This window comes from Hyperoodon ampullatus (assembly GCF_949752795.1).
Source record: "Hyperoodon ampullatus genome assembly, chromosome: 13".
In the NCBI taxonomy this organism is placed as follows: domain Eukaryota; kingdom Metazoa; phylum Chordata; class Mammalia; order Artiodactyla; family Ziphiidae; genus Hyperoodon; species Hyperoodon ampullatus.
The window spans coordinates 42260402-42276926 of NC_136926.1; the positions used below are offsets into that span (position 1 = coordinate 42260402).

At 40.5% G+C, this 16525-nt stretch overlaps 1 protein-coding gene across 2 annotated transcripts in view; it reads right to left on the reverse strand.

The window, feature by feature from the left end:
- Positions 1 to 219: 219 nt before the first annotated feature.
- Positions 220 to 16525, reverse strand: part of ZNF521 (zinc finger protein 521) — a 265231-nt gene continuing 248925 nt past the window's right edge. For both annotated transcript variants that reach the window (XM_079718024.1, XM_079718023.1), the window contains exons 5-6: positions 3381 to 3512; positions 220 to 974 (exon numbers count right to left, since the gene is read on the reverse strand). In XM_079718024.1, the coding sequence (XP_079574150.1) occupies positions 844 to 974; positions 3381 to 3512 (263 nt within the window). In that variant the 3' untranslated portion in view covers positions 220 to 843. The remainder of the gene's footprint in view (positions 975 to 3380; positions 3513 to 16525) is intronic.

Genomic DNA, 16525 nt, shown 5'->3' on the forward strand with positions numbered 1-16525 from the left:
TACCTAACAACAGCCCTGTGAGTGTTACATCTGTCTATTATTTCTTCACACCCGAGGTTCTGAAACATTTTGGACCAGTGCAAGGTCACACATCTAGCAAGTGGGACATTCAAGGCTAAAAAGTCTTTGGGTGCAAAATTTGCAACTATAAGGCTGTCACTAATAATTATTCTATTCTGTTACGTAGAAGAAACACAGTGGATAAGAGTATAGCTTCTTTCTTCTCTTCCCTTCTCCCTTCCGATTTTAAGCCCCTCAGGACAATAACCTGGACATCCATCCAGCTTGTAGCCCAGTGGGAACAGAACATGAATAAAACAGGGTTTGGGAGAATGGGCCCTGACAAGTGAGGTGAATGATCCTACAGTCCAATAAACCTGACCCCTAAGTCTATCACACTGGGTCAGAAGATCCAATTATAGGTCTGTTCTAGTTCTTTTTATGATTGACAGCAGCCAGAGGCAAAATTACTTTGGTGTCTGTTAATCCAGCCTCTAATTTTCCCTTTGCCCCAGTACACACAAAGCATCATGGTGGCCCAGGGTGAGTGATACTGTGAATCCAGATTTAAAATGCCCTTGTTTCTTTTTTTTTTTTTTTTTTTTTTTTGTGGTACGCGGGCCTTTCACTGTTGTGGCCTCTCCCATTGCGGAGCACAGGCTCCGGACGCTCAGCGGCCATGGCTCACGGTCCCAGCCGCTCTGCGGCATGTGGGATCTCCCCGGACTGGGGCACGAACCCATGTCCCCTGCATCGGCAGGCGGACTCCCAACCACTACGCCACCAGGGAAGCCCGCCCTTGTTTCTTATAAGAAGAGCAACTGAGTTCAATGCCAGTCCTCCTCATGGGGATATTACCTGCAGCTCTGTTTGGAAGAAAAACTTCTGTGGACATTGTGTGCAGTCATAGATCTTGTCTTCTTGTCCATGGGCAGAGAAAATATGCTGCTGCAACTTGTTTGCTTGAACAAACACTGAAATGATAAAAGAAGAGTGAACTTGGGGTTATTTTCATTCCGAAATGCCCTCCGTCCATGACTCCCTGTGAACAGCTGCAGACGGAGCAGAATGAATGGCATACCTTCTGAGTGTGACCACTGCCAGGGGCCTGAGGAGAGCTGAGTCACACGTGCTCATGGTTGGGTCTCTGGCTTTTGTTAAGATGCACTCTACCGAGCACCTAACTGAACCCAAACAGCTCCAAAGGAAAGGTTTATCGAGGCCCTGCCCCCCATAAATCTTTTAAAACGAAAATTGTCAAATGCACAGCACTGTCTGAACAGAAATGATTCTTATTTCTCAGCAACCCATAGGTTAAGAAATCATAGATGCCAAAACCCTGTTTATTGTGTTTGCCTAAAGTCATAGCTACCAAACAGTTCTCTATTTAAATGTGTTAATGCTAAAAATTATATCCCACAGCTACTCTGGGGCACTGTCTATAAATGTGAAACAGAACGGCAGGTAAATTCTCTTTGGATACTTTAAGATCAACTCAGCCTATACATTGAATGCAAGGGTTTCAATAATATAAACATGTTCAATTTTAATGACTACAAAACAAGGCCCTAAGACTGTGTAACAGTTTACCTAGGAGACATACTATTAATAATTAAATTGTATATGCCAGAGGCAGTGTTTGGGTTGGCAGAACGACTTCTGATGGATGCCTGGTGCACTGTGACCTAAAAAAGTTTGCATCTACAATATTAATCTGTATGGGCAGGCAAAGGATTTATTAAAGATGCTCGCATTTGACTTTGACTCTAATCATTAAAATTATTCTAATTGCCAGCCAACCTAAAATATTAGAATATTGTTCTTGTGAGTCATACATTTTAATCATATTTCTCATTACCTTAAAAAACTGCTCAGATTTCTTCTTCCCCCCAACATGCTTTATATTGGAAGGTTGTTTTTTTTTTAAATTGCTTTTTCTAAAATTACTTCAAGATACACCAAAACAATTCAGGTCTGTCAGCACAGGAAAGGCAGACCGTTCATGATTAATGCATTTTTGTCTCTTACCTACATCAACCAAAAGAAATGGGGTTTTCATACTGATCTGCAACAAATCTCTATCTAACTTAGCACATTTTACGAGGCTCCTGGCCACAACATGAAAGGGCTGTTTTATTAGGGGCCTTAATCATGAGGAGATCTATGACCCAGTCCTCCTTATGAAGACTTACTAGGAGCTTTTATAAAGAACCCAGACTCCTGACTCATTGTATTAAGACAAATACTACGTTATGGTGAAAACATAATATACATATTTTCTAAATACAAATTTGGAGGAATCAAAAAATAGTTCCAAAATAAGGAGTGGCTGATGGGATTATTGAATGAAGGAGCCTCACAGGCCAATGGTAAAGGCAGACCCACCAGCATAGTATGGCACTACTTGTGCTAACTGTGTAGGAACATGGCCTCTCTTTTTATTTTATTACAGGACAGAAATCTACAGGCTGAATGCAGTGAAGGTTAACACCAATGCTTTGGAATTTTACACCGCAAACCAGGAAGTCACTTTTGAGAGGAGATGTTTTCGTTTTGTTTTGCTTTTTCTGACAAATAAGAAGGAAACATAGCCTTGAGGGGTTTGACCAATGAGTCCAAGACACAGGCAAAATTATCACGAAGGATTTTCCAAAATAACTTGGTCATTGTCGCAGGAGCAGCAGAAACGTGTGTGATCATATTTCAACCCCTATGGGCTTCAAATTATAGTTTCTGATTTGCATTGTTTCTTTCTTTCTTCTTTTTTTTTGCTGCTGCCGCCGAAAACTATAATGCTACAACATTTCATAAAAGTTTCTTCTTAAAAGTATAAACTTATATCAACTTCTATTTTAAAAATCCAGTGACATAGGAAATAAAGGCCTCATCTAATGTGTTCATTTAATCTGTTTTCTAGTTCAAAGAATTGGGGGAGGGTTTTAATTATGCCTTTATATTTCATAGGGGGAATGTTATAAAATTCTCCACGTTTAAATAACAGACGTGTTGACAACACGGCTGTACTTCTTTTAGTCCCATGTCTTATGATGAAAAAGCCACCTTTGCCTTGCTAACCTTTTAACACCGAGAGGAGAAAAGTGAATGAAACATGGATGTCATTTTACAAATGGAAAAGTGCAAACTTCTGAGAGAACCTGAAATGCCATTTGTTCATCCTGACAGCTAACCTTCCTGACCGTTTGAGCCTCTAAAGTAGGTGGCAATCGATAATGCTAATCAGCAGAAATCAAACGTCTTCTTCCCAAATTGAACTGAAGTCAGATCTGTAAAAGGCCATAGCAGTGGGAAGTATGCCCTGGTAGGAAAGACAGGATGTGGCTGAGAAACTCTCCAGAGTTTTCCAGAAATAATCTTCCTACCTGTAAAGCAGACAGGACACTTGAAGGTACCGCCCATCCCTTCAAAGCTGTGCTCGATCAGGTGGCACTGGAGTTTGGCAGGGGAGTCGAAGGTCTGGCTGCAGAGTTTGCACTCATGGTTCAGTCCTTCATCTGTTAAGGGAAGTGCGTGAGCAGAAAAGTTGACACCTATCACATCTTTGACAGACTAGTGAGTTAACTATAACTGCATACATTAAACTCTTTCCAGCCCCAAATATAAATGTGTAGTAGTATATATGGTTACTTCACATTATTTATGAATTTATATCAACTGGAAACATTGAATTTAAAATCGAATTTAAAATCGATTTAAAAATCGAACGATAACCACAAGGCAGGTTTTATCTTGGGGTAATGTATTTTATTAAGCTTTTAAAAGTAAAATTGGTGTGTCAATAACGAGGCATCTCCTTTTCTCTAACTAGCAAGATTTTATGGGCTGTGTATTTCCAAAGTCCTGAAATAAAGGAACCATAGAAAAATGAACAGCTTCTCCCCAGGCCTCTCCTCTGGTTTATCTAGAAGGTTCTAGAGGTTTCTATTGCTAACCATAAGGTTTTTAGTGGTTTTCCCATTGAAGACTTCCTTTTTCTACTTCCAAGATTTTCTGGCAATTTTGAAATATTATTAATGCTCATAGTGTTTTATAAATGCTCTTTTTTCTTGCTTGAAACTCCCAGTCCCCCATATCTTCTCAGTTCATTGCTCCCTTTATTTTGTAAGACAGTTTCAGTTTTACCCTCAGATCTAGACTCTGTCTGTCTTTCTCCAAAGGCACTTTCATGAGCTCCAGGCTCACTTTTGACTAGTCCTGGAGTTTTCTTTGATATCTCAGGAACAGGTAGAAAAATATTTTAATGTAATAACAATTGCTATATAAAATGAAAAGTTTGTGTTATAGACAGAAAACATTATTTTTATGTTGTTTTCCTCATTAAAATGTTTATGAAATTATACATTTAAGGGTTATTCTAACTTGTTTCAATTTGCAGTTATAAGAAATGAAGACCCATAGCACTAGAACAAACAACTTAACACTTCTTTGGTGCTTACTGTTGTTCCAGACACTGTTGTTCTAAGTGCTTGCAGACATGAATTCATCGAATTTAACAACAACTACTATTATTCCCATTTTACAGATGAGGAAAGTGACACCCAGAGAGTTGAACTAATTTTGCTCTGAGTCATAGGAGCAATACCTGGTGGAACCAGAACTTAAACCTAGGCAGCCTGGCCTCAGGGTCCATGATCTTAGCAGATATACTGTGGCATACACCAGCTATTCCCAAGACTCTCATTAGGAAAAGTAAGGGCTAGGAGGCTTCAGTTTAACCTGAAATGTTATCAAGTTATACTTTTATCTTCTCTTATTTGCAAAGATTAGAAATGCTACTAAGGACCATCTGTGTCAGATAGTCTAGGTCTAGGGAATGAAAGACATATTTACACTGTAGGGGTAACGAGTCTACACTCCAAAGTGATTTCCTTTTACTCAACACCACATGCATGCAGAAGTGCTTCACCAGTTGATATTGCTGGCAACACAAAGGCCCAATTACAAAGTGAATTATTATTAGCTAACTAGGAGTAAAATCACTCTATTTGTATTCCTAATCTTTCTTCTCACGCAAGTATGAGTCTTTAGAAGCAGAGGATTGGAATTTGTAAAAAGAGAAGCAAAGCACTAATTAAGCCACCCAGTACTGTCTACATGTCACAGGAGATAAAAACCTACTCTGTATTTGGGTGGCACAGTAAATTCCTTGATTATAACTATGTAAGAAGGAGTTTAATTGTGCATACTGACATGACTAGGGGTTATACAAAAAGCTTTAGGGATTATATAAGATCAAAGGTTTTTCATCTGTTCCTTTCTCTCTCTCTTTTTTTTTTAATCCTAAAAGCACCAAAATTTTTCTAAATTTTGGATATTGAATAATATAAGAAACAGTATTTATTGTCGGGAATTGGGTCAGTAAGTTAATCGTCAGAAATACTTGCCAAATTTAAATGTTTTCTATTTCCTCAGTGCTGTATACCTTTATTGTGATAGTAAGAAGGTTCCTAAGAGTTCTAATTTCATCTTTAAATTATGTGCTTTGCACAAGAACGAAGATGTGGTCTATGGGTGTGAGAAGTTATACACATATGTTCCAGAATTCTTAAACTTGCAATGTTTGTCAAGGAACATATATAGGCCTGGTGGGTTTTCTTGGGGATAATGATTGACTGTCACATGAACGTAACGTAAATTATGCACGTTAATGTGATCTTCAATGTGATGTTATCTTTCTTGACTATGAGTATTTTGTTTGGAAAAATAATAGAAGGGAAAATAAATAAGATATATTTATATGAGTATAAGGAAAATGTCCTCATAGATTTTTATTTATTCCCTATCCAAAGAACAGAGCAGTTCCATCACAAAATGTTAAATAATCAAAATTTAGTCCAGTGAATTCACAAAAAGGTGACACACGCTCATAAAGTATTTATGCATTATTAGGGCAGACTTCTTTTCCGTGAATTCCATGCTTTGTGAGGGCACCGACAGCAATGATAATAACAATAGCACCCAGCATTTTCAGAACTCTTTATAGTTTAAAAGCACATTGTAATATTGAAAAAAATGTTGGACGTTCTATCTGCCTTTTATTTCTAAGTTACGTAGAGGTCTTTTCCAACAAATAACTTGTCCTAGTTATTTGAGTAGGACAGAAAATATATCTGAATTATTACACAGCAAATGATAGATAAGCAGAAGCCAGGATGCTCCAACCTAGACAATGGACAGACCCACCCATTTCTCTCACTGTTGTTAACTTCTCTGCTCATTCTCCCATGTTCACACTTACTTATCACCACCGGGTCAAATGATACTGAATGGGAGAGAGCGGGGGACCCACAGCATGGTTACAGCTGGTGAACAGACTTTAGTTTGTACTTGTAAACAGTGAAGTGGGGGGCATAGAAAACAATGGCAAACTAATGAAACTGATTTAGAATAAGAATTTCAAAAGTTCATACGTAGTCTCTAACTCAGCTATCATTCATTCTATATTTGCATTGTGTGGCAAAGGGCAGTGTCTTAATTTTCAAAGAATTTCGAAAATACCCTTAGTCCTGGGGGGTCAAGCTCAGTTAAGCTCTGTTTCCTTTAAAAACTGAGCTTCCCTCCTTCTTTCTTCCTATCTGATAGGTCCTCAAGAACAGTACAGAGTAACCATGGTTTCCATTAAATGTCCATGTTCATGAGGTGCACTAGCAACACCTCCAGCTTCAGGTCAAGTTAAGCCTTAGACTCAAGGACTTTACCCAGGAAGCCACAACTCTCACCTTGTTTCCTAAAGGTGCCAAGAGTTTAAAAAATTCAATCAAAGTAACCATTTCTGCTCTCTGGAAAGGTAGCAACTGACAGTAATTGGATAATAATACAGTCTGATTCATTTATTAAAAAGAGATTCTGAGTCAACTGATTTAATAACCATTACAATATTCCATTAAGAATATAATAGGCTAGTGCAGCCCTATTTTTTATTAAGAGTTATAGGTGGCGTCTATGGAAGAAACTTCTAGATTTTTCTTCCTCTTTTTTGCTTATCTATCTTCTTCAGATTTTCTACAATAAGCACAATTTACCTTTATAGGTTACTTTGAAAATTAAAGAATAAAAAAACACTATCTTTTCTATACCCTACTAATAAAGATCGATTACAACACTGAAATTTTGAATGCCGAAAGTTAGACAGAACATGAGCAATATTATGAAGTACAGAAAAACTCCAATTCTGAACATTAGACTGAAAAGTATTCTAGCCAAATACATGTGAAAGCGGAAACTAGCACATGGAAAGAGAGAGAGAAACATCACAGTGTGTATTAACCCATTGAATGAGAAGAATATGGAGCTTTCAATATAAACCCATACCTTTCCAGAACAAACAGAAAACCCCTCTCTCTTGTATCCTGGTGCAGGGGACCATGCATGCCGCCAGCACTGTGGGTCCAATGTCAGGAAAGGCAACAGTGAAGCTCTCACCACTGAGAATGTGTTGGCAGCCAGCAACTTCCTGCCCTGGTCAACCACTTTAAAGCATGACCAAAGATGGTTTGGGTATAAGTGAGAACACTTTAAAGCATGACTAAAGATGGTTTGGGTATAAGTGAGAAATAATGTCACATGTATATAAATTTCAGCTGAAATAATTATTTCTATTTGTTAATCTTCGTTTAAGTGTGAACATAAATGTAAACAGGAATCAAGTCTACATAGAAGAGATTGATGCTAACGTAAATATTTACTCTAATATTAAATGTTGCAAAGGAAAGAATCTGAATACATAATTGCAATACAACCTCATTGCCTTAGAAAGGAACGTGATAATCATTTACTATAATCATGTGCTACAAGAATAAAATCTGTTTGTCTAAGGCCAGTTCAAAGGGGAATGATAATTTCTCTCTCTCCAATTTATAAAACCTGGGTGAACACAACTATTAATCAGTCAGTTTTGTAACAGAAAAAATAATAGTTACCATTTGGGTGCTCAAGTACAACCCACATTATAAGCTCCAACACGGCAACTGTTAGCTGAACACAAGACACTGACATTTCAATATAAGCTTTAAACAAGAGAAACCCTTTAAGCAGCCTCTAGACTGTGTGCCTCATGTTTATACTCCTTTTCCTTCAGTAAAAACAAAAATCTCGAGCAGCTACAAGCAAATGTTCAGTGGTTGACTTACATGTAGCTGTTATCCAAGGAATCACTGGGGGACTCCTAATATCATCTGATCAACACTGCAGCCATTACTAAGGACCAATTTGTAACGGTTTATAAGTAGAACTCCTTCTCTTACTTACCCATGAGACTGGCCAGAAGGGTCCTCCAGCCTCTTCCACTGCATAAATCTATAGGCTAAAGTCCAAAGCTAGAAACCCCTCCTCGTGCATCATCATGTGGCAGGGGCCATACTTAAAAGCTCTGAACTGAGTGAGAGTAAACTCTGCCCTCAGAATCCAAACAGAGGAATCAAATGCCCTGCAGTTGCAATTTTTCCAGTTAGAATGTATGTTCACTGTATCCTTATATATATTTTTAAATCCAAGAAAACTATGCCCTAAACCAATTCCCAAGCCCCAACCCTTTACTTTGCTTCTCCTCTTCCCTGAGTTAATTTTCAAGCACACATTTATAAGCTAGGGGTTTGAGGAGTAACAAAGAAAAGCCGTACATGACAAAACTCACCCCTTGGCTACGTTGGCTCACCCGAGAAACCAGGAGTAGAAAAACAGGCAGACTGTACTGCAATTTACCATGCACACAGCCATCACATCTTTCTAAGCTCATAGTGCTCAGGCCACTGTAATTTGTTGCGTTATATACAGCACATATTTCACAACTGTAACACAAACACACTGAAGTGCTAATTTGGCAATGGGGAATATTACTCAGCCCTCAAAGTCGGCCACTAGATTAGTCATTAAGTCCCCAAAGTAAGGGAGCATTTGAAAATACTGAATATTGTGTGAACCTTTTCCTCACACTAGTTAAAAAGTTCTGCCCTGGGCTTCCCTGGTGGCGCAGTGGTTGAGAGTCCGCCTGCTGATGCAGGGGACACGGGTTCGTGCCCCAGTCCGCGAAGATCCCACATGCCGCGGAGCGGATGGGCCCGTGAGCCATGGCCGCTGAGCCTGCGCGTCCAGAGCCTGTGCTCCGCAACGGGAGAGGCCACAGCAGTGAGAGGCCCGTGTACCGCAAAAAAAAAAAAAAAAAAAAAAAAGTTCGGCCCTATCTTTCTGAACAATTCAGCATGAAAATGAATGTTGCCTGAAGACTGTCACAGCACTTTCTTGGATTTTTCTCAATGGCAATATGAGAATGCCTGGCACTGTCAGTATTTCTATGCCACATAAGAGAGAAGTACGAGATATAAGCATAAGACTCCCAACAAGACAGGAAGGGCACTGGGAATCCCAAGAGTAAATGAGGATTGGGTACCTCAGCTTTGTCTATCCACACACAAAATGTCTAACCCTTAGGTATGTCAAGAAAAGCAAAATGATAAACATCCCCTATGCTTCAGCCAGAATCTTATTTCAAGGAGACCTACAAGGTGCAGGTCTGCACTGAACTCAGTTACTACCTGCTTTTGGCCAGTGGTCTAAAGACAATGATGTTTCTGGACTTTATAAGCAGAACCACTGATACTGACACTGTTATTTCCTGTCTTGAACTTCTCATTATCAGCAGGGCTGGAGCAGGAAATGATTCAGCTGGGGTAGGCTGCATTGTACCCAGCAGATTTTAAAGAGCCCAGGGGCTGCCTAGAGCCCCATAAACATCAGCAGCTTGGAAACTAGCAGGCGGTCCAGGTGGGTTGGGATGGGAGAGGCAGGCAGTGGGATTTTAGATGCTCTGAGATGCAATATTGTCCAATTCCTTGGCTATTATTATCAGTTGTGTTAGCAGTTGGGTAGCAGTTATTAGAATATTCTCACATACGAGAAAACATTGGAAAGCTGTTCAAACAATAAACAATAAAACAAACAACCCACTGAAAAGGTGGCTTTCCTCCACCTGTAGGGACTCCGCAGCGATATTTTGGCTCAAGTTCGGAATCAGGGCTAAGGATGCAGACTAAACCTGACCAGTATGTAGGCACCTCCAGGTCTGCATCCTTTTCTTCACTTTTCTCATCTAAACGTGGACCCATAGTTGAAGTCTCAGAGTGTGTATTATACAGTGCTGGCAAGTAGCTTTAAAGGCAAACATCTGGGGTTCAAATGTTTTTATTAAAACAAACAAATAGGGCTTCCCTGGTGGCGCAGTGGTTGAGAGTCCGCCTGCCGATGCAGGGGACACGGGTTCGTGCCCCGGTCCGGGAAGACCCCACATGCCACGGAGCGGCTGGGCCCGTGAGCCATGGCCCCTGAGCCTGCGCGTCCGGAGCCTGTGCTCCGCAACGGGAGAGGCCACAACAGTGAGAGGCCCGCGTACCGCAAAAAAACAAATAAACATCAGTTTTTGGTAAGGCACTGATAAAATCACTTGGAGCTCCTCTCACCCCATTCCCCAAGAAAAAACATTCTTAACCAAGAAAAGAAGAAAGTAGTACATGTTTCTTAGTAAAACTGTTGCTAACTCTGAAGAAGCAAGAGTGGGGATGGGGTGGGAGTGAGGATGGAGACCAACTAAGCCTGAAATACAATCTCTAGTTCTGTTTAGAAGTTAGGGTTGCTTTCAAAAAATAGCTCCTTGTAGAGATGGCGGAAGAGTAAGACGCGGAGATCACCTTCCTCCCCACAGATACATCAGAAATTCATCTACACGTGGAACAACTCCAACAGAACACCTACTGAACGCTGACAGAAGACCTCAGACCCCCCAAAAGGCAAGAAACTCCCCACATACCTGGGTAGGTCAAAAGAAAAAAAGAATAAACAGAGACAATAGGATATGGACGGGACCTGCACCAGTGGGAGGGAGCCGTGAAGGAGGGAAGGTTTCTACACACTACAAGCCCCTTCGAGGGCGGAGACTGCAGGTGGCGGAGGGGGAAAGCTTCGGAGTAGCGGAGGAGAGCACAGCAACAGGGGTGTGGAGGGCAAAGCAGAGAGATTTTGGCACAGAGGATCGGTGCCCTCAGGCACACACCAGCCCGAGAGACTTGTCTGCTCGGCCGCCAGGGCGGGCGGGGCTGGGAGCTGAGGCTCGGGTATCAGCGTTCAGTCGGAGCGCAGGGAGAGGTCTGGGGCTGGCGGCAGGAAGAGACCCTGAAGGGGTTAGTGCTAGCCCGGAGGGAGTCCGGGGAAAGGGTCTGGAGCTACCGGAGAGGCAAGAGACTTTTTTCCCTTTTGTTGCCTGGTGCGCGAGGAGAGGGCATTCCCCTCCCTCCCCTCTGCCTGAGTGAGCCAGAGCCCCCGAATCAGCGGCTCCTTTAAACCCGTCCTGTCTAAGCGAAGAACGGACGCCCTCCGGCGACCTACGCGCAGAGGCGGGGCCAGGTCCAAGGCTGAGACCCGGGAGCCGTGAGAGCAGAGACAGGGAAATCTCTCTGTGCAGCCTCCGAGGCAGCGGATTAAAGCTCCACGGTCCATTTGATGTGCCCTGCGTCTGTGGAGTGCATGAATGGACAGCGAATCATCCCAAATTGAGGAAGTGGACCTTGAGGACAAGATTTAAGACTTTCCCCCCCCCCTTTTTTTTTCCTCTTTTTACAACGAATTATCTCAAATTAAGGAGGTGGACTTAGCAAGATTTCAGACTTTTCGCCCTTTTCCTCTTTTTACAACGAATTATCCCAAATCGAGGAGGTGGACTTGGAGAGCAAGATTTTTGATTTTTCCCCCTGCTCTCTTTTTGTGAATGTGTATGTGTAATCTTCTGTGTAAGATTCTCTCTGTATAGCTTTGCTTCCACCATATGTCCCAGGGTTCTTTCGGTCCGTGTTTTTTTTCAATAATTACTTTTTAATTTTAATAACGCTACTATATTTCATACTTTATTCTATTTTACTTTACCTGCTCTTTCTTTTTTTCCTCCCTTCCCTTCCTCCCTCCCTCCCTCCGCTCCTCCTTTCCTTCTTTCTTTTTCTTTCCTCCATCCCTCCCTCCCTCCCACCCTTCTTCTTTCCACTTTCTTTTTCTTTCCTTCCTCCCTCCCTCCCTCCTGTCTTTCTTTCTTTCTTTCCTTCCTCCCTCCCTCCCTCTCTTCTTCCATTCACTCTTCCTTTTGCTTTCATTCCTCCCTCCCTCCCTCCTTTCTTTCCTTTCTTTCCATCCTTCCTCCCTCCCTCCTTTCTTTCTTTCTTCCTTCCTTACTTCCCTTCTTCCTTTCTTTCAATCTCTCTTTCTTTCTTCTACTAATTATTTCTTTCTACTTTTTCTCACTGTTATTCTGAGCCGGGTGGATGAAAGGCTCTTGGTGCTGCAGCCAGGAGTTAGTGCTGTGCCTCTGAAGTGGGAGAGCCAACTTCAGGACACGGCTCCACAAGAGACCTCCCAGCTCCACATAATATCAAGCAGCGAAAATCTCCCAGGGATCTCCATCTCAACACCAGCACCCAGCTTCAGTCAACGACCAGCAAGCTACAGTGCTGGTCACCCTATGCCAAGCAACTAGCAAGGCAGGAACACAACCCCACCCATTAGCAGAGAGGATACCTAAAAACATAATAAGGCCACAGGCACCCCAAAACACACCACCAGACGTGGACCTGTCCACCAGAAAGACAAGATCGAGCTTCAACCACCAGAACACAGGCATTAGTCCCCCCCACCAGGAAGCCTACACAACCTACTGAAACAACCTTAGCCACGGGGGACAGACACCAAAAACAACGGGAACTACGAATCTGCAGCCTGCAAAAAGGAGACCCCAAACACAGTAACATAAGCAAAATGAGAAAGCAGAAAAACACACAGCAGGTGAAGGAGCAAGATAAAAACCTACCAGACCTAACAAATGAAGAGGTAATAGGCAGTCTACCTGAAAAAGAATTCAGAAGAATGATAGTAAAGCTGATCCAAGATTCTATTTCCCAGATCCAAAATCTTGGAAATAGAATAGACAATATGCAAGAAACAGTTAACAAGGACCTAGAAGAACTAAAGATGAATCAAGCATCGATTAAAAACACAATAAATGAAATGAAAAATACTCTAGATGGGATCAATAGCAGAATAACTGAGGCAGAAGAACGGATAAGTGAGGTGGAAGATAAAACAGTGGAAATAACTGATGCAGAGAAAAATAAAGAAAAAAGAATGAAAAGAACAGAGGACAGTCTCAGAGACCTCTGGGACAACATTAAACGCACCAACATTCGAATTATAGGGGTTCCAGAAGAAGAAGAGAAAAAGAAAGGGACTGAGAAAATATTTGAAGAGATTATAGTTGAAAACTTCCCTAATATGGGAAAGGAAATAGTTAATCAAGTCCAGGAGGCACAGAGAGTCCCATACAGAATAAATCCAAGAAGAAATACGCCAAGACACATATTAATCAAACTGTCAAAAATTAAACACAAAGAAATCATATTAAAAGCAGCAAGGGAAAAACAACAAATAACACACAAGGGAATCCCCATCAGGTTAACAGCTGATCTCTCAGCAGAAACTCTACAAGCCAGAAGGGAGTGGCAGGACATAATTAAAGTGATGAAGGAGAGAAACCTGCAACCAAGATTACTCTACCCAGCAAGGATCTCATTCAGATTTGATGGAGAAATTAAAACCTTTACAGACAAGCAAAAGCTGAGAGAGTTCAGCACCACCAAACCAGCTTTACAACAAATGCTAAAGGAACTTCTCTAGGCAAGAAACACAACAGAAGGACTATACCTACAATAACGAACCCAAAGCCATTAAGGAAATGGCAATAGGAACATACATATCAATAATTACCTTAAATGTAAATGGACTAAATGCTCCCACCAAAAGACACAGAGTGGCTGAATGGATACAAAAACAAGACCCATATATATGCTGTCTACAAGAGACCCACTTCAGACCTAGAGACACATACAGATTGAAAGTAAAGGGATGGAAAAAGATATTCCATGCAAATGGAAATCAAAAGAAAGCTGGAGTAGCAATTCTTATATCAGACAAAATAGACTTTAAAATAAAGACTATTAGAAGAGACAAAGAAGGACACTACATAACGATAAAGGGATCGATCCAAGAAGAAGATATAACAATTGTAAATATTTATGCACCCAACATAGGAGCACCTCAATACATAAGGCAAATACTAACAGCCATAAAAGGGGAAATCGACAGTAACACAATCATAGTAGGGGACTTTAACACCCCACTTTCACCAATGGACAGATCATCCAAAATGAAAATAAATAAGGAAACACAAGCTTTAAATGATACATTAAACAAGATGGACTTAATTGATATTTATAGGACATTCCACCCAAAAACAACAGAATACACATTTTTCTCAAGTGCTCATGGAACATTCTCCAGGATAGATCATATCTTGGGTCACAAATCAAGCCTTGGTAAATTTAAGAAAATTGAAATTGTATCAAGTATCTTTTCTGACCACAATGCTATGAGACTAGACATCAATTACAGGAAAAGATCTGTAAAAAATACAAACACATGGAGGCTAAACAATACACTACTCAATAATGAAGTGATCACTGAAGAAATCAAAGAGGAAATTAAGAAATACTTAGAAACAAATGACAATGGAGACACGACGACCCAAAACCTATGGGACGCAGCAAAAGCAGTTCTAAGGGGGAAGTTTATAGCAATACAATCCCACCTTAAGAAACAGGAAACATTTCGAGTAAACAACCTGACCCTGCACCTAAAGCAATTAGAGAAAGAAGAACAAAAAACCCCCAAAGTTAGCAGAAGGAAAGAAATCATAAAGATCAGATCAGAAATAAATGAAAAAGAAATGAAGGAAACGATAGCAAAGATCAACCAAACTAAAAGCTGGTTCTTTGAGAAGATAAACAAAATTGACAAACCATTAGCCAGACTCATCAAGAAAAGAAGGGAGAAGACTCAAATCAGTAGAATTAGAAATGAAAAAGGAGAAGTAACAACTGACACTGCAGAAATACAAAAGATCATGAGAGATTACTATAAGCAACTCTATGCCAATAAAATGGACAACCTGGAAGAAATGGACAAATTCTTAGAAATGCACAACCTACCAAGACTGACTCAGGAAGAAATAGAAAATATGAATAGACCAATCACAAGCACTGAAATTGAAACTGTGATTAAAAATCTTCCATCAAACAAAAGCCCAGGACCAGATGGCTTCACAGGCGAATTCTATCAAACATTTAGAGAAGAGCTAACACCCATCCTTCTCAAACTCTTCCAAACAATATCAGAGGAAGGAACACTCCCAAACTCATTCTACGAGGCCACCATCACCTTGATACCAAAACCAGGCAAGGATGTCACAAAGAAAGAAAACTACAGGCCAATATCACTGATGAACATAGATGCAAAAATCCTCAACAAAATACTAGCAAACAGAATCCAACAGCACATTAAAAGGATCATACACCATGATCAAGTGGGGTTTATTCCAGGAATGCAAGGATTCTTCAATATACGCAAATCAATCAATGTGATACACCATATTAACAAGTTGAAGGAGAAAAACCATATGATCATCTCAATAGATGCAGAGAAAGCTTTCGACAAAATTCAACACCCATTTATGATAAAAACCCTGCAGAAAGCAGGCATAGAGGGAACTTTCCTCAACATAATAAAGGCCATATATGACAAACCCACAGCCAACATTGTCCTCAATGGTGAAAAACTGAAACCATTTCCACTAAGATCAGGAACAAGACAGGGCTGCCCACTCTCACCACTCTTATTCAACATAGTTTTGGAAGTTTTAGCCACAGCAATCAGAGAAGAAAAGGAAATAAAAGGAATCCAAATTGGAAAAGAAGAAGTAAAGCTGTCACTGTTTGCAGATGACATGATACTATACATAGAGAATCCGAAAGATGCTACCGAAAAACTACTAGAGCTAATCAATGAATTTGGTAAAGTAGCAGGATACAAAATTAATGCACAGAAATCTCTGGCATTCCTGTACACTAATGATGAAAAATCTGAAAATGAAATCAAGAAAACACTTCCATTTACCATTGCAACAAAAAGAATAAAATATCTAGGAATAAACCTACCTAAGGAGACAAAAGACCTGTATGCAGAAAATTATAAGACACTGATGAAAGAAATTAAAGATGATATAAATAGATGGAGAGATATACCATGCTCCTGGATTGGAAGAATCAATATTGTGAAAATGACTCTACTACCCAAAGCAATCTACAGATTCAATGCAATCCCTATCAAACTACCACTGGCATTTTTCACAGAAGTAGAACAAAAAATTTCAAAATTTGTTTGGAAAAACAAAAGACCCCGAATAGCCAAAGCAATCTTGAGAACGAAAAACGGAGCTGGAGGAATCAGGCTGCCTGACTTCAGACTATACTACAAAGCTACAGTAATTAAGACAGTGTGGTACTGGCATAAAAACAGAAAGATAGATCAGTGGATCAGGATAGAAAGCCCAGAGATAAACCCACGCACATATGGCCAACTTATCTTT